The sequence below is a fragment of the Leptopilina heterotoma genome, unplaced genomic scaffold (genome assembly GCF_015476425.1).
Source record: "Leptopilina heterotoma isolate Lh14 unplaced genomic scaffold, ASM1547642v1 Lhet_169, whole genome shotgun sequence".
Taxonomy (NCBI): domain Eukaryota; kingdom Metazoa; phylum Arthropoda; class Insecta; order Hymenoptera; family Figitidae; genus Leptopilina; species Leptopilina heterotoma.
In genome coordinates this window covers 1,530,734-1,556,077 of record NW_025110885.1, presented here as the reverse complement: position 1 = coordinate 1,556,077, position 25,344 = coordinate 1,530,734, and the positions used below count along the sequence as shown (strand labels likewise).

At 23.1% G+C, this 25,344-nt stretch overlaps 1 protein-coding gene across 5 annotated transcripts in view; it reads left to right on the top strand.

The window, feature by feature from the left end:
* Positions 1 to 25,131, top strand: part of LOC122499530 (cell adhesion molecule 1-like) — a 76,490-nt gene extending 51,359 nt beyond the window's left edge. For all 5 annotated transcript variants that reach the window (XM_043607940.1, XM_043607942.1, XM_043607943.1 and 2 more), the window contains 6 exons: positions 3,490 to 3,616; positions 11,007 to 11,142; positions 14,151 to 14,284; positions 16,033 to 16,148; positions 16,498 to 16,568; positions 24,675 to 25,131. In XM_043607940.1, coding sequence (XP_043463875.1) covers positions 3,490 to 3,616; positions 11,007 to 11,142; positions 14,151 to 14,284; positions 16,033 to 16,148; positions 16,498 to 16,568; positions 24,675 to 24,757 — 667 coding nt within the window. In that variant the 3' untranslated portion in view covers positions 24,758 to 25,131. The remainder of the gene's footprint in view (positions 1 to 3,489; positions 3,617 to 11,006; positions 11,143 to 14,150; positions 14,285 to 16,032; positions 16,149 to 16,497; positions 16,569 to 24,674) is intronic.
* The last annotated feature ends 213 nt before the right edge of the window (positions 25,132 to 25,344 follow it).

Sequence of the window (25,344 nt, the reverse complement as noted above, 5' to 3'; positions counted from 1 at the left end):
GAAAGCTTTTATTTGTTTTTTTCTTTCTTTTCTTGACATATAAGTAGTAGTAGATATTTTTAGTCAGACAAACGACTTTTACAAATTACTTCAAGTTAATGAGAGGTGGTTAGAAATTAGTAGTATACGACAATTATAGTCAGACGACAAAATTATATTTTTTTACATTTTAACTCAGTAGTAAAAGGCAGTTTTAGTCGGACTATTTTATATTATATATATATATATATATATATATATATATATATATATATATATATATATATATCAATATGGAATCTAATATTATTTTTTATTGTATTATTATTATTTATCATATTTATATTACTGTATTATTATTATATTATTTATTATATTTTATTTGTTTTTTTATTCAACTCAATTTTAGAAGTAGAAATATTCTTTAGTCAGACGCTTGATGTTTCAAATTTTAACTGTCTATATTTTATTTAAAAAAAAGTATAATCTTTTTTGAGATATGTTTTAGATGATTTCTATATTTATAAAAAAGATCAGTAGTAAAATACAGTTTTAGTAAAACAATTTTTTAAACAATATTCCTTATCTTAATAGAATGATTAATAACATAATAGTATAAACATTAAAAAAAAATAAAATAAAAAATAAGAGTTAACCAAAGTTGTAAAAGTATTAAAAATAGTAAAAGACCTTTTTTATTAATAAAAAATTATTTTAATCAGACAATGGCTTCTTCTTCTTCTTCTAAATATAAATATTATCAGTAGTAAGTTGTTGTAAATAAATAAACTTTTAATCAACCAGAAAACATTTATTGTAGTTTCATTCTTCATTTTATTAGTAGATAAGTAGTAGAAGGACATTTTAGTCAGACAAATTATTTTTATTATTTAATTCAAGTTATGTCAGTAGTAATTGGTATTTTTGCCAGACAAATACTTTTCGCAATATAGTTCATGTTGAGATAGTAGTAGTAATGACAGTTTCCGTCAATTACTGTTTTTTTTACAAAAACTGTTTTTTCATCCACAAATGAATAAATAAATGAATTTTGATAAGTACTAATTTTGATGACCCAGAAAACCTTTATTCTTGTTTAATTTTTTATTTTTTTATTAACTAAGTAGAAGAAAGCATTTTGAGTCATTCAAAGAATTTTTAAAATTGTAGATTACGTTATATCAGTAGTAAAAAATGTTTCTAATCAGACAAACTCTGTGCTTAAAATATTTATCAGTTTTTACATAATTTAAAGTAGTTTTTTTATCATTCCAATTTAAAAATTAGTATTAAAATACAGTTTTAATTTAACATCTTATTTGAACAAAAGAAGGTTTAGGTATCAGTAATAAAAAAAAACATTTCTAATCAGACAAACAGCACTTTTTATTAGCAAAATTGATTTCAGTAGTTTCTGTTCCAGTAGTAAACTCAATATTTAGTCGGACAAATGCTTTTTTCTCTAAGGAAATATAATTTCAGTAGTAGAAATAATTTTTAGTCAGACCGATAATGAATTAAATCTACTTTTTATATTTTACCTTAAAGTTAAAATATTTTTACAGAAAATTGCAGGGTGTTATTTTAAAACCAAAATAGATTAAATTAACACCCTACAATTTTCTGTTTATCAGTTTTGGTATCAGTTTTGGTAGATCAGTTTTTAAGTAGTTTTTCATCTTTTCAATTCAAAAATCAGTCGTAAAATATGTAATTATAGTTGAACATCTTTTTTAAACTAAAAAAGATTAATTTTTGTTACGTTCCTTCTTTCATTGTCAGATAAGTAGAAACAGACACTTTTATCCAGACGACGAATTTTTACAATTTAGTTCAAGTTATATGAGTATAGTGAGAATTCATAGTTTTTTAATCAGACAAAGACTCTTACAATTTATTTCAAGCTAATGTCAATAATTGATAAATTAGTAGTATACAACGATTATAGTCAGACGAGAGGATTTTATATTTTTAACATTCTAATGCAGTAGTAATAGTAAGTTTTAGTCAGACTCACTATTTTATACACTTTTATACTTTTTAACTTTATAATTCATTTAATTTCATCATTATCATTGATTCATTTTAAAAATAAAAATATTTAACAATTTTTTTTTACTTTTTTTTAGGTTTCTATCTCTGCAATTTTATAATTAGTAGTAACGTACGTTTTAGGCGGACCGGTTTTTCAAAATTTAGGAGTATTAAAGCAATTATAAATAAAAAGTAACCAGTTTCACAACAATCGGAATTTTTAATCTACAAATAATAAAAGTAGTGAGAATTTCTTTTAGTCAGACAAGAGGTTTTAGAAGATAAACATCTTCTAAATAAAAAAAAGAATATCACTACTGAAAATATTAGTAATAAAAATATGAAAAGTTTTAGTGAGAAATATTTTTAGAAAACAATTTGTCCCTGTAAGGAAATTAAAATTTCAGTAGTAAAAGACAATTTTAGTCCGACAAGTGATCTTACATTGTACAGATAGTATTTAAATTCAATGAATAAGATATCAAGCAATTTTAGTACCCAGTTTATACCATGTCGAGTCAGTGTTGAATAAAGTTTAACTCACAGTTATTTGAGCGAATCAATCATCAGCTTTTGTAGACATTATTCTGAGATAGAATTTAATTGCAAAAGTACCTTGAGTATAAATTTAACTCTGGGCATCAGTTGTGAACTGCAAATAGTTGGTTATTCATACAACGAGGAGGGCGGATTTCGAAATACGTTTTCCTCATCCTACTCAAATTATTAGTTACCTCTTCTCTTATGCATTTACACAGCTTCCTAGACTTGTAACTATAATCCCATGAGAAAGAAAATATTCAACATATATTATTATCAATCACAATCTGTTCAAAAAAAAAAATTGTAAGTAATTTTAGTTCGTGAGAAAAAAGTAATAAAATTTTTTTTTTCCTTTTTAATTTATCCACTACATGAAATTTAACAATTAAGGGCTTAATTTATTGTGAAGAATGAACAAGCATGTTTGTTGAATAAACGTAAATTCAAATGGAAGAGTACACTTGTAACTTGCAACTGTCCACTAATGCGAAATAGTAATTAATTAACTAATTAATTAACGAAATGCTCATAAACTTCTCCCTTTACAAAATTGACTTCACTAGAAAATACACTTATAATTAACAAACAATAAAGGAAGACTGTTTCGACATTCACTAAATTCATAAACAACATAAAATTATTTAATTCACTGAAAATTAATTAAGCGTTAATGTAGTTAATATTATATTGTTAATAAAAGTAGAAATTTTATTTACAGACATAATTTAGTAAAATGAAAAAAAAAAATTTTTCATAATACTGTAATTTCATTTCGATATCTACATTTTTAAGAGTTATCGCAAATATAAAAAAGAAAGGATAAATATAAAAGTTTGAAAGTAATTGATACTAGAATTTTTTTTATGTCTGAAGTAAAATACATTTTATTGCTTATGGAATTGATAATTTAAAGATTAATGATTTCTTTTGCAGTTATGATCTTCAGTCGGATAAGTTATATTCAGTCTCGTGGTACAAGGACAACGAGTCATTTTATATGTATAAACCAAAGTCCGAAACGAAGAAGAATAGTTTCCAGGTGGATGGGGTCAAAGTTGACGTAAGTATTTTTTTTATCAATAAAAAATATATTTTCCTTTTTCAATAAATTAAAAAATTATAAAATAATATATAATTATAAAATTAAGTTTTCTAATTTTTGTAAATACGTTTATTTTCCTATAAATAAAATTCTATTTCCATTTCATTTATCGCAGTAAACAGTAATAAACTTGCATCACATGTTTTGTGTTTATTTACATTTTTTTCATACACTTTATATACTTTAATTATTTATTATTTACTTTTAAAAATTTTTATTTTATTTTATTTTATATTTTATTTTCACTAGTAAATAACAAAAAAAAAAAATAAAAGTGCTTTAAAATATGAAATCCAGCAATTTTATTCTCTCTATGGATAAATATAGAAAAACAATAAATATAAAGTTTACCTCAATTTTTCGGACTAAAAATTGCGTTTGAAAGAAAAATTAAATTCGGAGTATATAAAGTACATTTTGTCCAAATATTGAAATAGAGTTTTTTTTGGACAATACACATTTTTGTAATAATTATGTGTTTTAAAAACGTGATATTACCTCGACTAAATAATTTACATCATTTTTTAAACATATTTTACTTTGTAAATTAATCTTTCGGTATACCGATAATTCTCCAAATTTTTCATTTTACCCACGAATGTAAAGTATGCATTGGATTGGATTATTAAATTTTACAAAATGTATGTACATAAAAAACCACAAGCTTACTAAAATACGCATTTCTCAATTACTCTTCAATCGAATATTTGTGGTTAAGTACGCAGGAAATAATTTTCCAAAAATTAAAATTAAAATCTGAACGATTTATTCATCAATATGTATGAAAATTCCAAATAGAATATAAATTAATATTAAATAACCATTTTGTAAATAGTAAATATTTATCTAAATTTTATTATTTATAAAAATACGAATATTTAGGTATGTAATTTATGTTTATTATTCATTATCAAAAAAAGTGTTAATATTTGTTTATTTAACATATTAATACGAACACCGCCCGCTTTTTGTTCGAATAAAGAGATCAATTTTTTTTTATTTTTCTTTTTATTTGAAAAATAAGATCAATTTTTTTTTCAATAAAAAATTGACACATCTTTAACATCTGGTGAGAAATAATGGCCCCTGTATATAATTTCCGGCACAAAAGATAAAAAGAAACAAAAGTACCGCACTTTTCTTTATATCTTTCTGCTTCCTCAATAAAATTTTATTGCTATTATATACTACGCACTAAAATTCTTTTCAGAATATAAGAAAAGACGAGAAAATAAATATCGAACAGAAAAAGGAGAAAAAAAATTAATGAAATGACAAACAATTTAAAGAAACGTATTTTATTAAACAGAATTAACAATTGCAATTATTACTTTTATATTCGCTTTACACTCTACATTTTTTTTTTTAGTCAATTTCTATACGTACGAAATATTCACGTGACCATAATAGCCAACTCTATATATTTAGTCATTTACTCTTTCTCTCTCGTTTAAGTTATTTTCATGAAACTTCACTTTATGACTTTCTCGAAGAAATATTGATTTCTATTTTTCCATGAACAGTTTTGTGAACAAATTATTTTCCAAACACTTCGCAGTAAATATATTGACTTCATTTCCGTCTTTAACTGTTTTCCCATTAAAAATTATTGCCACATAAAAAAATTCTATAATAATAAAGAAAAAAAAATGTTAATATCTATTTTTATTTCGTTTTTTTAAAAAAATGAAAAATTAATGTAATCAAATACAGTATTATTAAATTAACAGAAAAAATTTACTTTTTCAACTTAGTGATATTTTAAGTAAAATATTTTTTTTTTGAAATGAGCAATTTTTCGTAATAAGTAAGTTTAAAGGTTTGATTAATCGTGATGATATTTAATTTGTTGATGTAAATAGGACATTAATTTTCTCCACTCATTGAATGGAAATGCGATTAAAGTCTTTGCAATAAGGAGCGATTTAAACAATTTATCTATAACTGGCAATAAGGCGTTTGAAATTAAAGGAAATCACTTGGAAAGGTTTCTTCGTAAACAAGGTTATATAATTCAAGCTTCAAGTCTTCTAGTGATGGTTGAATTCTCGACGAAAACCATCAAATCTTCTAAATGAGTTTATACACTACGAAATTGGTCCGTTAGATCGAATAAATGAAAATTTATTTGAAAGTAAAATTTTTATTTATAAATAGAAAAAAAAATTCTGTTTACATTTTGAAATTCAAAAGGAATTATTTTAAGTTTAATTATTTTAAGTTTTGACAGTTGAAATTTAATTATTTTCAAATAATTCTTTCTAAATGTTTAATATTTATCCTCCAAATTCCCTCTAATTTCCCACCTTGCTTCTATTTACAAAAATGGTTATGATTTCTTTAAAAAATAAAATTTTTTCAATAAAATTTAACGAAATTTCCAATTGTTTAAAAATTTTGTTCAATTAATTGTTTTTGAGAATTCAATTATCTGGAAGAAATTTTAATTAAATCTTACTTAAAATTTTTCAACAACCTAATTTCTTCAAAATTTCTAAATTATAATATTCAATCAGTAATTTTGTTAAACTATTTTAAATACTTATTACTATTTATTGTTCAACACGAATTGATTCAATAAATTCCAATTTAAAATCTTCTGAATTGATTGAATTATTTCTAAACAGTAGCGCAGTAATTCTTCCAAAAATCAATTATTTTTTAGAATTATTAACTAAAATTCTTCTTTACAACAATTATTTTGAGTAATTTTGAGAAAGCTTTTTGAGAAGTTGATTATAAAACAAGGACAAAATTTTTAATTTACAACCTTCGAAAATTAAATAGCATTTTATACCAAAAAAAATTCTAGAATTCATAAGAGAAATCTGAATTTTGGTTGACCAGCAATCTTTGAAAATATTAATGATTTAAATAAAATAAAAAAATTTTTTTTTTTGGGGATTTATTAAGAACTTTAAAAACACCACCAATTTTAATACAAAATTTTCTGTTTCTGACTGTGCATCAACTTTACAAAATAGGAAATTAATTTTATTTTAAATAATTTTAATTAAAATTTCTTAAGAAGTTAGTTATTTGAAAATTTTATATTCAAAATGGTTTTGAATGTTTTGAATGTAATTGAAAAATTTATAAATAATAGAAATTTTGTAAAATTAAATTGTAAACAAATAGATTTTAGAATTATTTAAGGTGAACTCTTTTTTTTTAATAAATAATTGAAATTTCAAAAAACTTTCTTAAAAATTATTAAAAATAATAATTTACAAAAAGAATTTTAGTTAAATATTTTTAAAATAATTGAATTTTACAAGAAATATGTTTACAACATTTATAAATAATTAAATTTCAAAACGTTTCAAATTAAAATTTAAAATTTTTTTAATTAATTGTAATTAAGAATTCTGAAGAAATAAATTAAAAAATTTTTTTTTTAATAATTTTTGAAAATATAGTTAAATAAGGTCGAAAATTTACGGTTTTTAATTTAACTAATTTTTAAATATTTAAATAGTTCTTAGTATTTTTAACATTTAAAACTAACTGTTTTTTTCGTTTTGGAAATTGAAGATATACATTTTTTTTGTTTTGTAATTTAAATATTTGAAAATTTATTATTTAAAAAAATTAATTGTTGTTGCGAACGGTTTTTTTAAAAATGAATAATTAATATAATTCATTAATTTAATAAATATGTTAAACGAAATTTGAAAATTTTATTAATAAGTATAGTTCTAAGGAAGAAGAAGCAGTTCGCGTGCTTTTTTGGGCAGTAATAAAAATACAAATAAAAATAATAATAATAAAAATAATAGAAATAATAATAATAATTATGACGAAAATAAAAATAATAATAGTAAAAAAAATAGTTTTAATTAAATTCGAAAAGTCTGTATTTAAAATAATCTTGTTCTTGGAGTTGCTTTAAATATTATTTTTTGAAAAAGTCTCTTTTGAAATTTCATCGAGATGAAATCAACAGCACTTGGCATTTACGAGCTATCAGAGATCTCTCTCTTACTCTCTCTTACTCTCCTCTTTTTTTGCACTGAGTTTGGAAACTATTTCTTTCTCCTTTTAACTTATGAACTTTTCATCCAATGGAAGTTCACTCTCTCGACTCTCGAGGGGGTGAAACTTCCGTTAAAGCGATGGCGGTAAACAATCTCAGACGCTTTGAGGAAGTTACCGCGTGCTTATCTTTTGCCTGAACTTTTTTTCACTTTCTCGTAGATGAACTCGTCTGTTAATTCCAAGAGGACTGATTCTTTCTATTGACTTTTCGTTTTTTATATCTATATATATCAAGTTTACTTGCTTTTTATCGAACGTCAAACTCATTGGAACTGAGTATATAAACTAAGGGCAAAAAAAAAACTCAATGCCATAAAACAGAATAAACAAAATATTTTTACAATTATTTTTTTTTTCAAGAACTAATTTTCATCTTGTTCTTAAATTTTGTTTATTTTCATTTTTCTGGTTAAAAACTTCATCAGAAATATAAATTTCAAAAAATAAAATAAAATAATAAAAAAAAATTATTTTAATAAAAAAAATGTAAAAAGCTATTTATTAAAATAGACAAAATTAACACAAATGTTTGTAATTGTTTACGTACGTTTTTTATATCTGAGTAAAAATTTATTAGTAAAAAATTATGAATCATTAATCTCTAATTAAATTAATTAATTAAATAATGATTATTTTTTTTTTAGAAAATAGGAAATATAAAAAAGTATATAACAAAGATGTAAAATTTGCTTTCAAGTAAAGTCATTTCATCTCTTGTAATATTATATTGTAATGAACAGTTTTACGGTTTTTCGATCACATTACGGAACATTCAAAGCAATGAGACATTAAAGGAAATGAGGAAGAGAAAAGAAAGGTAGGATGTTGAGAAGGGGTGGTAAGGGGCAAGGTGGAGAGGGAGGGAGTTTAGAGAGAAAGTATTCCAAGTGAAAAGCCCTGCGGCAAAGTAAATGGATTATCAGCATTGCGATTCTATCTATTCTGAGCATTGTATCTTCTCTTGTTACATTTTGGTATTCGGGTATTCCATAAAGTACTTAACTCTGACAATACTTGGTAAAAGTATACACGAAGCCGTTGTTAACCACATTGACACGATAGTATGCAAACGTAAATACTAAATTCAAATTGAGAGCCTCCTCTTGATAACTCTTTGTTTCTTCGAAAAAAGTGTGTTTAATGAGAAAAGGAAATTCCAACCATATATATATATATATATAGTCTCAACGAGATTTGTGCTAAGCCTCAAGGTATTTTCGCCCTCAATATATAATCGACTTCGATTATCTCTTCTTCATGCAATATATTCACGAATACATTAAAATATCAAATTTTCAAGATAAAATTCTCTTTATTATCGGGAATAATAAGTTTTTTATTGAAAAAATTTTTTTACTCATACTTATTGCACATTTTTATTCAAAATTATTTCGAATTTAATTTTAAAATTTTATTTTATAATAGTTTTTGGTCGTTTTGGAAATAAGAGCAGTAGTAAGAGACGTTTTAGTCAGACGAAATGTACCAACTGAGTACTTAAGTAGTGATAGGCAATTTTGGTCGGACAAAGGAATTTATCTACTTAAAAATACTAAAAAAGGAAATTTTTGAATAGACAATTTTTTTTCCTGAAAGCTAAATTTATTTCAATCAGTTATTCATACTTTTTTGTCAAGTTTTCTTCAAAAACATGAATAATAAATTTTTAGTGCCAAATTTTCCAACTCATATTAATAATACTTTAGGTATTTATTTTTTGAATTTGAGTTTGAAATTTTTTTTCTTTAACACTAACAGTAGTAACATACAGTTTTAGTCAGACATTAATATTTTCAGTCAAATTCTCTTCAATATCGCGAATAATAAATTTTTTAATTACATTTTTTTACTCACATTTATAGCAATCATTTTTTGAATCATATTTTAAACTTTTATTTTATAATTAAAAGGGATAAATAAACGAAAGGGTTTATTTATCTAAATCCGTTTATGATTAAAAATAAAATAAATTAAAATAAAATATTTTTTTGACAAAAGATGACAAGGTGTCATCTTAATCAACAAAGTAGAAACAGTAGTAAAAAAAATATTTCGTCAGACAATTCTTCTTTTCCTTCGAGTCCAAGTTTATTCAAGTAGTAATATACCTTTTTAGTCAGACAATGGGATTTATTTTCATGACTGACATAAAAATTGTAGGAACGGAAATTTTCGAATAGACCATTTTTTTCTTAGTAACCTAAGACTATTTCAGTTGTACTATATATACTTTTAGTCAGTCATTCATATTTTTACTAAATTTCTCTTTAATATCACGAACAAAAAATTTTTTAATTTAAAAAATTTTTAACTCATATTTATTGTAATTTTTTATTTTGAATTAATCTGAAAAATTTTTTTTTGTAAAATATTTCTTTTAGAAATAATTGCAGTAATAAAAGTAGTTTCGGTCAGACGAATTGTTCCTATATTTTTAATATGACAGTAGTATTAGTCAATTTTAGTCAGACAAAGGGATTTTTTTCAATAACACGAATAACACTAATAAAATTAGTAGTAAATATATTTTTAAATAAACCATTTTTTTAGATTTCAGATTTAGTCAGACATTTCGTTTATTTTTAATATTTTGGCTAAATTACTTTAAGTAGTAATGCTATTTTAGTCAGACGAACATTTCTATTTCTAAAACTTCACTTTATAGTATAATAAGTAGTAAATGACCGGTTTAGTCAGACGAGTTATTTTAAATTGCGAGTGAAAATTAAAAAATAATGTATTTTATTTTCAACAGGTCGATAAGTAGTAGTAGTGAACTTCAATATTAGTTCTAAATTTTTTTAATTAAAAATTTTCTAATCAAAGCAATAGCAGTAGTATAAAACATCTTTAGTCAGACAGTTTGTATTTCCCGATCATAAATGTTAATTCTGTTTCTCTAAATAAAATATTAATGAATACAACATTTTTATGATAAAAAATAATTGATTCTACTTCTGTTACTGTTTTCTTCTTTTTCTTTTCCGAAAAAATTGTTATATTAATATTTTGCATTTACCTTAAAAATTTTGTTGACATATAAATCCAACAATTTTTGTTCACAAAAGAAAAGAAAAATGAAGAAGAAAGCTTATATAAGCAGAAAAGAATTTACAATAGTATTGTATCTGATAAAGTTTCATCGAGTTTTGTATGCAAATATATATATATATATAGTATATTAAATTGCATATAGAAAAGTTTTTATTAAAATTTAATTTCAAATGTTAGAAGAAATATTGTGTTTATTTTCGATTCTGTTTTGTGAAAGGAAATAAAAAGAATTTTTTTTCACATTTTTTTGTTATAGCTGGTGCGTTCCGATCATCAAAAGGTGCATCTTAAGCACGTAGAACTTCATGCTGCGGGGAAATATAAGTGCGAAGTTAGTGTAGATCGGCCAGACTTTGAAACTTCTCAAAAGGAGGAATATATGGAGGTTATTGGTAAGTTGACTTCCATATTTTATGTTGATAGAAAAAAAAACTTTTATCTTCATCCCCTAATTATGAATTTCGTGAAATATTCATAATTTTCCGTTGGGAAAATTGAAATTAAAATATGATAATAAAAATAAAATAGTAATTATAACAAATTTTTTTTTTATTCTTTTTTTTATTTTATTTTCTTATATTTAATAGTTTTTATAATATAACTTTTTTAAACTTTAACCCTGGTAATTGTTAACGTGGGTTACCGTGCGGCACAAAAATTATATTATTATTTATTCCTTTGTTGCCTAGTCGAGTTTAAATCAATATTTTCAAACGAGATTCTGTGGCACTAGAATTATTACTCGTCATGTGTGTGTGTTGATACACTTAAAGTTGAAACACAAACTAAAACGAGCTAAACTAGGCAAATTACAACTTTACAGATGGTGCCTTGCTCCAATGATACTATAACTGAACAACTGAATGCGAGGACGCAGATGATTTAAATGTTTCGTAAACTAAAGATCAAGGGGTTCAACTCCCCATAGTCAACAAACAATAAATTTGTTGTTAAAACAGCGATAAAAATAAATTACAAAACAAAATACTTTTTTCTTTTTCAAGAAAAATCTCAAGCACTGAAAATAATACAAAAAAATTTTTTTTTCTTTTTAAAAATCTCAAGTACTGAAAATAGTAAAAATATTTTTTTTTTTCCTTTTCAAAATATAAAGCTCTGAAAACCCATGTCGAAAAATTCCATGGAAGTACCCCCTAGAAATTCTGCAAGTTTATTATATTTTAATATTATTTTAACATTTCTATTATGATTAGAGTCTAATAATAAGCTTTGTTGCAATTTATTTGCAAAACTTGAATAAAATACGCATTTAAAAAAAAATTGCAACAAAGCTTATTATTAGACTCTAATCATAAAACAAATGTTAAAATATTATTAAAATAAAAAACTTACAGAATTTCCTTGACTTTTTTCCCTGATTTCCGAACAAAATTTTGAATTTTTCCCTGACCCTAAAGAATATTTTGATTCACTCTAAAAATGATAAGATACTCAAAAAACTGTTTTATTACATTTAATTACAAATTTTTTTAATTGTAAAATTATTCCAAAATACCAATAAATTCTTTTTTAAATAAATATTTAATCATTATTATTATTCCACAGGAATTAAGATTTTCAGAAAATTTCAAATTCAAACCTTTATGAAATTCAACAAATTATAAGAAATATATCTTCATGTTTTGTATTAATTTAAATTACCATAAAATTAAAAAAAAATTAAATTATTTACAAAAATGTTAATAAAATCCTTCCCAAGAATTCAATTATTTTTATAAGTAATACAATTTTTCACATGAGTTCAATTATTTAAAACAATGTAATAAAATTCGTTCTAAGAATTCAATTATTTTAATAAATAAAATTTTTCATAGGAATTCAATTATTTTTAATATAATTTTAAATAAATTCCTCAAAAAATGTAATTATTTTAAAAAATTTTTTGCAAGAATTCAATTACATTTCACAAATAATGAAATTCTTCGCTGAAATTTAAATATTTTTAATATCTACTATTTTAATAAAATATCTTAAATGAATTCAATTTAAAAAAAAAAATTAACGCGTTGCATAAATTCAATTATTTTCATAAATAATTCAGTTCTTTACAAAATTTTAATTATTTAAAAAAATTGTAATAAAAATTCGTTGCAAGAATTCAACTATTCTCATGAATAATAAAATTCTTCACTGGATTTCAATTATTTTTAATACAATTTAAAATAAATTCTTCGAATAATATAATTATTTTCAAAAATATCCAAAAATTAATTATTTTTTAAAATTTATGCTATAATGCTTTTAATATTCAATTATTATGTAAAATTTTAACTGAAATTCATTTTTATGAAATGAAAATCAATTATTATTAGAAAATTCTACGAGAATTCAATTATTTAAATACAAAAATAAATAATTTATTGAATAAATGAATGTTTTTTAAAATTGAATCCTCAAAAAATAATTTTATCAACAAATTTTTAAGTAATTTAATTTTTTCGACGAATTTTAATAATATTTTCAAGAATAATTACATTTTTGAGGAATTTGATTGAAATTGTATTAAAAGTAATTGCAATTCAATGATGAGTTTTATTATTCATTAAAATAATTTAATCTCGGTAAAAAAATTTATTATTTATGAAAATAATTTACTGTCTTCTTTAAATTTTAATTTTATCAACACTTTTTCTAAATAATTCCATGGAGAAGTTCCATGGAACTTGCAGGAGGTACTGCCATAAAATTTTTGATGTGGGAATAGTAAAAAAAAATTTTTTCTTTTTTAAAATTTTGAGCACTGAAAATATTAAAAAAAATAATAATTTTCTTTAAATCATATTTCGCTATGTTTTCATTAATTTTTCCAAGCACTAACAATAATAAAAAATAATCACTTTTTAATCGATTTCTCCCTATTTTTCTTTAAATGTTTAAAAAAAACTAATAGCAATAAAAAAATAATAATAATGTTTTGTAACATTTTTATTATTATTTTTAATAATAATAATAAATAATAATACTAATAATTACAAACGTATTTTCTCTTATTTTCGTACATTATATCCATTTTGTATTTTAACCGATATTTCGAAAGTAACTTACATTCGAATTTATATATGTATATATGTTAATCCGCAATGTATTGTTCGGTTCTAGTGAACTGAAAGGAATCATTTATAACTTCCGGGCACATGAATATTTCACGGAAAATTAAGTTCGCTTAGTTTTAAGTAAAAATTTATAATTTATAGATTTTTTATCTTTTTTAAAAGAAATAAATACCTAATTAGTAATTTAAAAAAAAGAATATATATATATATATATATATATATATATATATATATATATATATATATATAAATAATATTGCATTTAATTTAAATTAATTTTTATAATGTAAAAAGAAAATTTTTTTTTCTCTTTATGTTTCAAACAGTTTTACCACAGGATGGACCGATAATTACCGGTCAAGAAAATATTTATGCAAGTGGAGATAATCTCTCACTGAATTGCACCAGCGGAAAAACACATCCCAAAAGTCTTTTGAGATGGTTCATTAATGGTATTCAGGTAAGCCTCTTATAATGCTTTATTAATAATTAATAATCTCGTGAACAATAAATTAGTTATCCCATATTATCCGATACGGTAATCAACAGGTACATTTACATTTCAGCTTGGAGTAATAATAAAAATTTAATAATATAATATAATAATTATAAATTTATAAATATATTTATTTATATACATATTTATAAAAAATTTTACAAAAGTAATAATAAAATTTTAAAATTATTATATAAAAATGAATTTGAGTTGTTCTGTCATTTTTGTTATTACGAAACTGAAGAGTCACAATTTTGTATAGAATACTCTTGAAAATGGTATTCAATTGTAATATCCAAGCAGATTTGATTTAATGGGCGAATATTCTTTTTATTATTGTATTGATGTCTATAGAAATGATAGAAAAAAAAATTCGTAATTTTTTATACTCAAGAATATTTCTTTCTTAGATAAGTTCGTCGAGATGGAAAATTATAACGACATACAAAACTATCGATAAAGTTTGATTCAGAATTTGTATCTGACAAAATGATAACTACACATCAGCGACGCAAATAATTATAATAAGTCATCTAAACTAATTTCACCTTTTTAGTAAAAAAAAGAGGAGGAAAAAACTTGATAATTTAAATTATAGAAATAGTCATTTAAAAATAGTTTTGTTAAAAAAATATACATAAAATACATCCATAAAAAATTTGAATAATAAATATTTATAAAAATATTTATAAAAATTTATAAAAATGTAAATTTATAAAAAAATCTATAAACAGTAATAAAAATATCTTTCAATATGACAATATTTTAAAATATATTTTTAAAAAATAATTTTTTTGTACGATAAACTATTTTTAAGAAAATAAGTAAGATTTAAGAATTTAAGAGTGTTTTTCTGAAGTTAAAATTTAACGTTAGTAGCAGTGATACACTATTATTAAGGATGTCATCAGGATTACGATAGACGAACATCGTTAAAGTCAAAGCAAGGTGCACTTTAGCTTGAGTAGTTGATGAACCAAAGTTCCAATTAACGCTTAAATTGAAACACGTTTGACTGTAAAAACTTTTTAGTCCTTCCTTTTACACTTTTTTTCAGCAGCTTCTTTATATATTCCTTCTAATCAAAGAAAAAAAAAAATTTGAGACGGAAATAACTTTTTTTTCCAAGTCTTCAGTGATGATCACCAGTTTTAAATTGAATTATTTTGCAAAAAAAAAAAACAAACTATTTATCAAATATTGTTAAATAAAGTTTTTTTTTGGCAGTTGTGTTAGCAGACGATTTTATTAATTTAGGTAGATGAGAAGAATTTAATTGGCATTTCAGCAAATGTCGCGACAACGATCAATATTATATTCTTAAAATAAAATTGACCTTTTAAAAATTCGAGTTTAACACACGAGTGAGAATATAATTGGGAATAAAATATTGAATATTAAACTTGTGAGTAATGTTGAGATTAATGAGCTGTCGTTATTTTATTGATCCTTGTTTGGAATTCATTTTAAGTTTAAAATTTGTAAAAAATCGAAATAAAAATAAATAATTATTAATTAGTAAATAATTATTATTAGCGAAATTGATTGATAATCAAACTGACAGTCTAGAGGAGTATATGAAAATTAGTGAAGTATCGAACTTATTGTGCGAATATTAGATAAGAATTTTAGTTGAAATTTATAATTAATTGTGAAATATAAAATTATTTCAATATACAGGAAATTATTTTCAATTTATCTTCGTGTTTCAGGTGAATCCTGATGCTGAAATAATAATGTCACAGCAACACGGTCTCTATGTTGTAATATCAAGTTTACGTATCGAAGTTGGACCACATCATATTAATAGCGGTCAAATGAAAATCAGGTAAAATTTTTTATTATCACACATACAGATATTTGAACAGAAAAAATAAAAAATTCATAAAAATAACAAAACATTAATTAATTCAACGATTTTTATTTCACAAAAACTGTAAAATTTTACAAATTCTTAAAATTACCTTTATTATTAAAAACAAATAACAATTCTTTTTCATTAAAAAATACTCATTTTGCTTTTTCAATTTAAATTCAAATTTTATTTTCATTGTTAGGTAGCATTTTCATAAATATCAGAAAGTTAAAAAAAATTTAAATGTTCTCTTTTTTTACATATAATATTTTCATTTTTAAATCAATTAAATACAAAGGGAAATTTCTCAACTATGTTGCAGATGTGAATCAATTTTACAAACATCGCAAGCGACATCGCCAATAATTGACTCGAGGAAAGCCGAAATTTTAGGTAAGTGGTGAAACAAAGGACAAAAAAAAATTTAATTGTTTAAGGCAAAAACCATTGTCACGGAACTCGATGCTTACATATATATTTAGTGAACAATGACTCTTGTGACAAGAATTCAAGGAAATTCTGCCTTAAAGGAAGTCCTACCTCAGCAAAAGCAAGTCTGGAGTAAGATTTACCTTCTAGAAAGGAATTACCCTGTAGGGGAAGTCGCTGATTTCATAAATTTTCCAGATTTAAGAGAAATTTTCTAAAGAATATTCGAATTTCTAAGACTCTTGATGTTAGGTTAACAAATTTTTTTTCTCTCGTCTTATCACTTAGAATCGTTATAATATAATATGCAAAAAAAAGGGGATTAATGTAGGGAATTTTTTTTAAATTATTTATATTGTCAAAAGAATTTTTGATTAATAATTCTCAAGTTAAGTGTACGAAAAAATGAAAAAAATATATTTGATTTTTAATTTTTGTTGTTTAGTAGTGTAGCGTTGTTTTAGTCAGACGTGACTAATTTTTTTAGTATTAAAAGTCAACTTCAGTCAGACAACTGTCCTAGTTTTTTTATTTTTGTAAATAAGTAGAAAAAACTAGTTTCAGTCAGACAATATTTGTAGTAACTATAAAGATGTTATCAGTAGTACAAGTCAATTTTAATCAGACAAGGAATATAATTTTTTTTGTACAAGTAGTAGAATCAAGTTTTGGTCAGTCGAAGTTAGCAGTAACTGGAATATTATTCTAACAGTAGTAAAAGTCAACTTTAGGCAGACTAGTATTATAATATTTATTATTATTGTGTATAAGTAGTATAAACTAATTTCGGTCAGACAAAATTCGTAATAACTGAAAAATTATTATAACAGTAGTAAAAGTCAACTTTAGTCAGACTTTATATTCTTGTATATAATCAGTAGAAACTAGTTTTAATGTGAGACAAAATTTGTAGTAATTGGAAAGTTATTAACAGCAACACAAGTCAATTTTAATGACAAGCACCTAATGTTATTTTTTTCGTCTACAAGTAGTAAAACGTTTTTTATGTCAGACTAAATTCATAGTAATTAAAATATTACTAGTAAATAGTACAAGTCAACTTTAGTTAGAGTAATAACTTAATATTTGTATATAAGTAGTAGAAACTAGCTTTAGTCAGACAAAATTCAAATTTTATTTATTTTCGTTCGTAATTAAAATAAAAATTCATTATAAATATCTAAGGTAATCTTCCTTAAATAGTATTTCAATAAAAATTATTTAACTTTGTAATTAAGATTTTTTTTCAGTAAAATGAAATTTTAATTTTATTATCAGTAAAGTAGACAGACAAATTTATGCGATTTTTTTTTGTATTTTTGTAGCAGACTTTCCTTTACGACAGACGCGTCAAATAAAAATTTTTTAATCACTAGTAAAAGTCAAATTTGCTCGTACTTAGAGATGAATTTTTAATTTTTGTTATAAAGTAGTAGAAATTGGGTAAGTCAGACATTAATTTGAAAATTATAATTATTCACGAGTGGTACAAGTCAACGCTTAGTTAGACATTAATGTAAATTTTTTCTTCTTGTATTTGTATAGCAGTAGACAGACTGCTAATAATTTATTCGTAAAATTTACTAATTTCACTAATAAATAATAATTTCTACTAATTTATTAGTAAATGTTTACTAATTTTATTAATGAATAATCATTTCTACTAAATTATTAAAATTTAATAATTCAAAAGCAAAAAGTCAATCACTTTCACTTTGAAAAACTGAATTTTAATTATAATTCAGACACATAGTTCTAATTTTGTTTAAATTTACTAGAGTAGGAAACAATAGAAGCTTGTTACAAACTGTACAAGAATATAATTTTTAGTTGTACAGAACAAATTTATTTGTAAAATCAGTAGTAAAGGACAATTTTAGTCAGACACATAGTTCATATTTTGTTCAAATTTAGTAGAGTTGAAAACAGTAGATTTTTGTTAGAAACTTTACATAAAAATATAATTTTCAGTAGTAGGTAAAAAATTTATTTTTAAAATCAGTAGTAAAGATCAATTTTAGTCAGACACACTAGACATATTTAAAAGAAAAAAATTTTTCCTCTCCAAATAGTCAAGAATTATTTTTAATCAGACAAAAGTATCTCATAATTTATGTGTTTATTTATTAAATCAGTGGTGTGAATGATGTTTGATTTATAATCGTTGGCAAAAGATTTTCGTTACATTAAACACGCAAGCACAAAATGACTCATTAGTGTAATTTCACATAATTATTATACTGTCGCTAATACAAGTAATCAAAATTGTTGAGTTACACGTGACTTTAATGACAGTGCTCTCTAACGAGAGGAATAATGACTTTCGCGCGAAATCGATCTCCCGCAACCGCGCGGAATTAACAATCGGTCGGAAACCCGGCGTACCACTTAAGCAAATTAACGGACTTTATGGATTTGCAAGTCCATAAAATTAGCCCGGCACTCCCCTAGAAACTCACTCTTTCTCTCCCCCTCTCTCTCTTTCTCTCTCTCTCTCGAGACGCCCGCCAGGGTGGCGCAGAAATTAAAACAATAATTTACAACTACCTACTCAGGTTCGCGTAAATCCCCCCCCCACCCCACCCTCCTTCAACCCCATCTCCTACTACTTTACTTTTACGTTCGTTGGCTGCCGTTTAATTGCGACTTAAATTTTCTGTTTACGTTGCCCGCGATTATGTAAGCGGAAAAATATTTATTATATATCGAACAGTGGGAAACTTTATTTGCATAGCTGTGCAAAAAAGAAAATTAGTCATCGAAATTTTTTTTTGTATTTCGATATAAAATGTTAAAATGTTTACTGCTTTTTTTACAAAAATAATTTATTTGTTAGTTATTTTGTTAATTTGTTTATTTCTTACACGATTAGTCAGACTAAGAAGTAAAATTTTATTTAGTTTATAGTAAGTAGAAGATTTTTGTTTTCAGCAGACGCTACTAAATTTTATTATCAGTAGTTAAGAGTAGTTTTGTTAGACAGAGTTAATTTTTTGTATTTAAGTAGCAAAAGTTAATTTTAGCTATACAGAAATAATAACAATGTTATAATCAATAGAAAAATAAAATTCTAGTAATAGTCATTGAGTTCGAAAATTCCCTGATTCTTCTAGTTAAATAAAAAAAGTTTGTTTTAAATTAACAAGACTATCTTAATTTTAATACTATTTTCAGTAGCACAAAAAAAATTTAGTCAGACAGAGTGATAGTTTTTAAAAAATAAATAACTAGTAGAATTTCTTTTTAATTAGATGAGAATACTCGTGCTTGTATTTTCATTTCAAGTAGAAGAAAGTAGTCAGAATGAGTAAGGATTGTCATTATATTTAAGTAGTACAAATGTATTTTAATCAGACTAGAATACTTGGAGGTGTCATTTTATTTTAAGTAGTACAGGGCAAGTTTAGTCAGACTGAGTTAATTCTTTAAATACTTACGTTGTAAAAATAATTTTTTTTAATCAAACAATAATATTTGTAGATTTTTTTCTATTAAGTAGTACTAAGCAAGTTTAATCAGACTAGAATAGTCATAGGTGTCTTTTTATTTTAATTAGTACAAGTCAAGTTTAGTCAGACAAAGTTTCTTCAAATATTTTAGTAGTAGAAATTTTTGTTAATCAGACTAGAATATTTTTATTTTTAGTAGTACAAGGCACAAATAGGGAGATGTAGTAACAGTTTTTAAATTTTTTTGTTTAAAGTAGTATAAAGCAAGTTTAGTCAGACAGAGTATTTTTAGAAATTTGAGTAGTAGAAATTTTTTTAATGAGAGTAGACTATTTGTAGTTCTACTTATATTTTTAGTAGTACAAAGCAGATTTATTCAGTAAAAATATTTTACATAATTTCTCTTTTAATTTTTCATGTCGAAATCAAATATTAAAATGTATACTACAGGTTTACAAAATATATTTTGTTTTTAAATATTAAAAACAGAAATAAAACTAAAATATAAAAAAAAAATTGGGAAATCAGAGATTAATTAAGTTTTCCTGTTGAGGGAGTAATTTTTTATTGACCTTAAGTAATTAAAAGGATTTCCACACACACAAAAAATCATGTTCTACATAAAATATTTATTCTCTTTTTACTACGTTTTATTACAATTAATTATAAATCTTTGTAAAATATTTATTTAAGATCAAAAATTGTGGAAAGCTATTTACATAGTTTTTGATTAAACATAAAATACTAGATTAAAGCGATGATTTTATGAGAAAATAAAAATTTTTTTTTTTTTAATAAAAGTTAAAAGCATTTCCTCAATTTAAATCAAAAACTCTTGTAATTACAACTAATTATAGAGACAGAATTTAAAGAAATTAGTGAATTTCAAATGGTTGAGAGATTTTATGTTACACACTTTCTCGATTTAATTCATTTTCAAATTTGTGTCTTTTGAAATAAAGTGTCTAGAAATTAATTACAACAAAAAAAGGGAAATTATGAAAAAAATAAAATAAACAAAGTGGAAATTAAACTTTTGAATAATAAATCTAATTAACTTACAATTTTAGTAAAAAATTTACTTTATTAAATTGTAAACTTTTAACGTTGAATAAAAAAAATTAGATTAATTACAGAATCAAGTGTGTAATAGTTATGAAATTTATTTATACAAATTATTTTTTAATTTTTGTTATTTATTATTAATTATACTTTTTGTTTACTGTAATGAAGATAAACTTTCAATGTGGGTTAATGAAAAATTAATTTCACAGTCGTTGAAGTGTGAATTTATAAAAGTTTGGTTAGTGAAACGTGTGTGTAGGACAGTTGAATAGTCTCGTTACTCAAAATTTCACGAAACTACGCACAACGACAAAATGATTAACGGTGCTGTAGATTGATAAACAAATCTCTCGAAGATTGAGACAAAATTACCATAAAAATATACAAAATTACCATTATCTAATTTAATTTACAAATACAATAAATAAAAAATGATACAATTTTTGCAAATAAATTAATATTTTTAAAAAAGCTTATATTAACGTTTTTAGGTAATATTTAAATTTTCAAAAATATGTTTTTTGTTTCTAATTTTTAGAAAATAGTTATGTTTACATCGAAGGAATAAATAAATTTTTAAAAATCGTTAATAAATAAACATTGATAAATGAATAATTATTTATTTATTAATTCATAATTTTTATTTCAATATCAGTTCGCAATTTTTTAATTAATATTTAATTATTATTCAATATTTATTATTTATTTTTATTTAATTAATTTAATATTAATTCGATCATTGTTGAATTATGATTTACAATTATTACACTTTTTACCTTTTGATTATTAAAAAAAATAGTTATCAACAATGAAATAAAAGGAGAAAAATGTTAGCAACATGGAAGAAAATAATAATACAATGTTATTAAATAAAAATGTCATTATTTGATTTTTCATTTTTCAATAATGTCAAAATGAAGAATAACATGTATTCTCGTTAGTTGAGGTAAAGGGAAAATCTGATGGGAGATTGGTAAGAAGCGATACGACTAATAGGTGAAATCTAAAGAAACAGGAAAAAGCAGAGAAGAGAGGTAAACCGGAAAAGCCGCGGAGCGACTGGAAGAAATTACTCTTAACGATCTTCGATTTTCTCGTTAGAACGAATCGTTCGTGGAACGCCTCTCGCATTTACTGTCTAACTTGAACTCGTCTTTTTTTTTACTCTAACCAAGTTACTTCTTAAAAACTTGTTCCACTGTACAATCACAAAATGTCACAAATTCACTCTGAAACTTGTTATAAATCTTAACAAACAAACAAAAAATTATAAATACATCTTTTATTTTTAAACAAATAAACAGATAAACATTTTATTTTTAAACAAATAAACAGATAAACATTTTATTTTGAAACAAAATAAAAGAATTTCGGTATAAAAAGCAAATATGTTATTGACTACATAAATGAAAATTATCAAATAACGAATAAATATGTTTATTTGACAATATACAAGCAAATTATGATTTAAATGAAATAATTTTTTTCCAGTTTAGAGTCGTTATTATCGAGTTATATAATGTGTGTTTATATGCTATTTGATATGTCAATGTAATCAAGAAATTGTTTTCATTCCATTGTAAACAATCCGTGGATTATTAAAAAATCAATAATGACCCAAATTCACTGTTGAATTTAAAACATTTTTTTTTAATTGAAATAAACCATTTCAGAAAGGTGATTTTTCATTTTCTATAAAAGTATCCAGTTTTTTTTTTAATTTCTACTAATTTTTTTTTTTTATTTGAAAAATTATACAATCTTTAAAAGTGTAAACTATATTTGAATCGAATGAAAAAAATAAGATCCTTATAAAAAAATGAAACAGGGATTTCTGATATTTTAGAATAATGGAAAATTTTCAAAAATAATGTTTTGTGGAAAGAAATTCTCAGTAGTATATTTGGAGTATATTTGTATATTATATTTATAATTTTTTAATATTGTATATTTGTGCTTAGTTCAAAGAATGAGAGTTTTTGCAAGATTAAAGAGGATTAAAATTCAATAATACTTTGTAAAAAAGCGGATTTGTGCAACAACATTTTAATCTTTTATATTATAACATCTGCGAATGGTTAAAAAATTGTGTATACAATTCAATAATCCTCGAGTACCATATAGAATAAATTATTTTACCATATAAGCATTTTTTGACCTATGTGAAAAAATTTTTTTTCTCTAAATGGAAAACCTTTTATCATATTTCTGAAGGTATCATTTAAAAATTAAAATGTGAATAATTAATCATTTTTTCGTGTTTTGTTTTCAGGAAATAATCAGTAGAATAAATCATGTTTAGCCAGACATGTTGAAAAAATTATGTTTGTTTTTAACTAGAAGAAATTTGTTAAAGAAAAAAAACTATGTTAATTCATAATCAGTAGTATTAGTCAACTTTAGTAAAATATATTAGAAAAAGTTGGGTTTTTGATTAGTACAAAGTTTTTGTCAGAGAAAAAACTACATGAATTCATTATGAGTAATACAAGTAGTACAAGTCAACAAACTAATTGTAATATTTTCATAAGTAGTAAAAGATTAATTTTGTAAGACAGAGTGAAAATACAACTACTCGTTGTTGTATTTTTTTTCAGTAGTATAAGACAAATGTCAGACAGAGTAATTTTTTTAATATCTGAGTAATAGAATTTTTTTTTTAATTTTACTAGACTAATGATTATTGTATTCTTATTTTCAGTAGTACAAGTCAATTTTAGTCAGACAGAATATTTTTAGAAATTTATCTAGTAGGAATTTATTTTTATTTTCAGTAGTATAAGACAAGTTGAATGAGACATTTTACTTATTTTTTAAGTAGTAAAAAACAAGTTTAGTCAGACTGAGGTCTTGTTTTTTTTACAAAAGTAATACAAATTATTTTTTAATCAGAATTGACTACTAGTTGTTATATTTTTCTTTTCAGTAGTATAAGACAATTTTTGTCAGACCGAATTTTTTTTTAATTAGAATAGACTGCTGGTTCTTGTAATTTTATTTTCAGTAGTACAAGTCAATTTTAGTCAGACAAATTATTTTTAGAAGTTTCACTGGTAAAAATTTATTTTTCTCCGAATAAATCAATTCGTAATTTTATTTTTGCTTTTAGTAGTAAAAGGCAAGTTTAGTCAGACAGAGTATTTTCAGAAATTGAATTAGCAAAAAATCATTTTTTTTCCTACTAAACTGCTTGTTATTGTAATTTTATTTTCAGTAGTACAAGGTCAGTTTAGGCAAACATTTTTTTTATCATTTTAAGTAGTTCAATTCAAGTTTAGTCAAATAAAGTCTCAATGTTTTTTATTTAATTAGTAAAAATAATAAAAATTCTCTTTAAATCACAGTGGACTTCTCATGGTTGTATTTTTATTTTCAGTAGTACAAATTAAGTTTAGTCAGACAGGTATTTTTTAAATTTCCTACAAATTGAAATTAATTGTAATTAATATGTTAATATTTTTTAATATTATAATTAATATCTTGTTTTATTTTTCAGTAATAATTTCTCTCAATAAACTGTGAATAATTCACCTATGAAAAAATATTTCTGTTTCAGTTCATGGTCATGCCACTTTATACACTCCATCATTATTACTTTTAATATCCATGCTCCTCCTGCGACATCAATTAGTCCACTGAATTTAGGAAATAAAAGACAAACAATAAATAAGGATTTTCTATAGAAATAAAATCCAATATGCGCGCAATGCAGAGGGAAAATGGAATGAAAAAAAAACGAAAAAAAAGGAAATCGAGAAAAAGAAACATACATTTCGTGACAAAAGACAATCATAGACTGCATTTGAAAGCGTTCTTCACAAAGCGAAGATGTAATCATCGATGTAAGTTAAGTACGCTCTTATGTAATAATAATTCAATTAAATTTAATTTCTATTTTATTGGAAAATTTCAAACATCGGTTGCAAACTAATTTGTTCTCCTTTATCAAAAAAAAAAAAAAATTATTACAAACAAAAAAAATATTAAATCCTCTGGTATTTTTTTTTAATTTATCAACGAAACATATCATTTTGTACAAAGATTTATTTTTTAATGAAAAAAAAAAAAATTTTAAATGCTTCCAAATGAGAAAAATATTAAATTTTCATATCATTTATGAATTCATATCATTAATATAAATATAAATGTAGAAATAATTATTTTCTCTCCTAGTTTTACGAAAAATTAAGTAATTATTTTCTTTGTAATAAATTTTTGAATTTTTA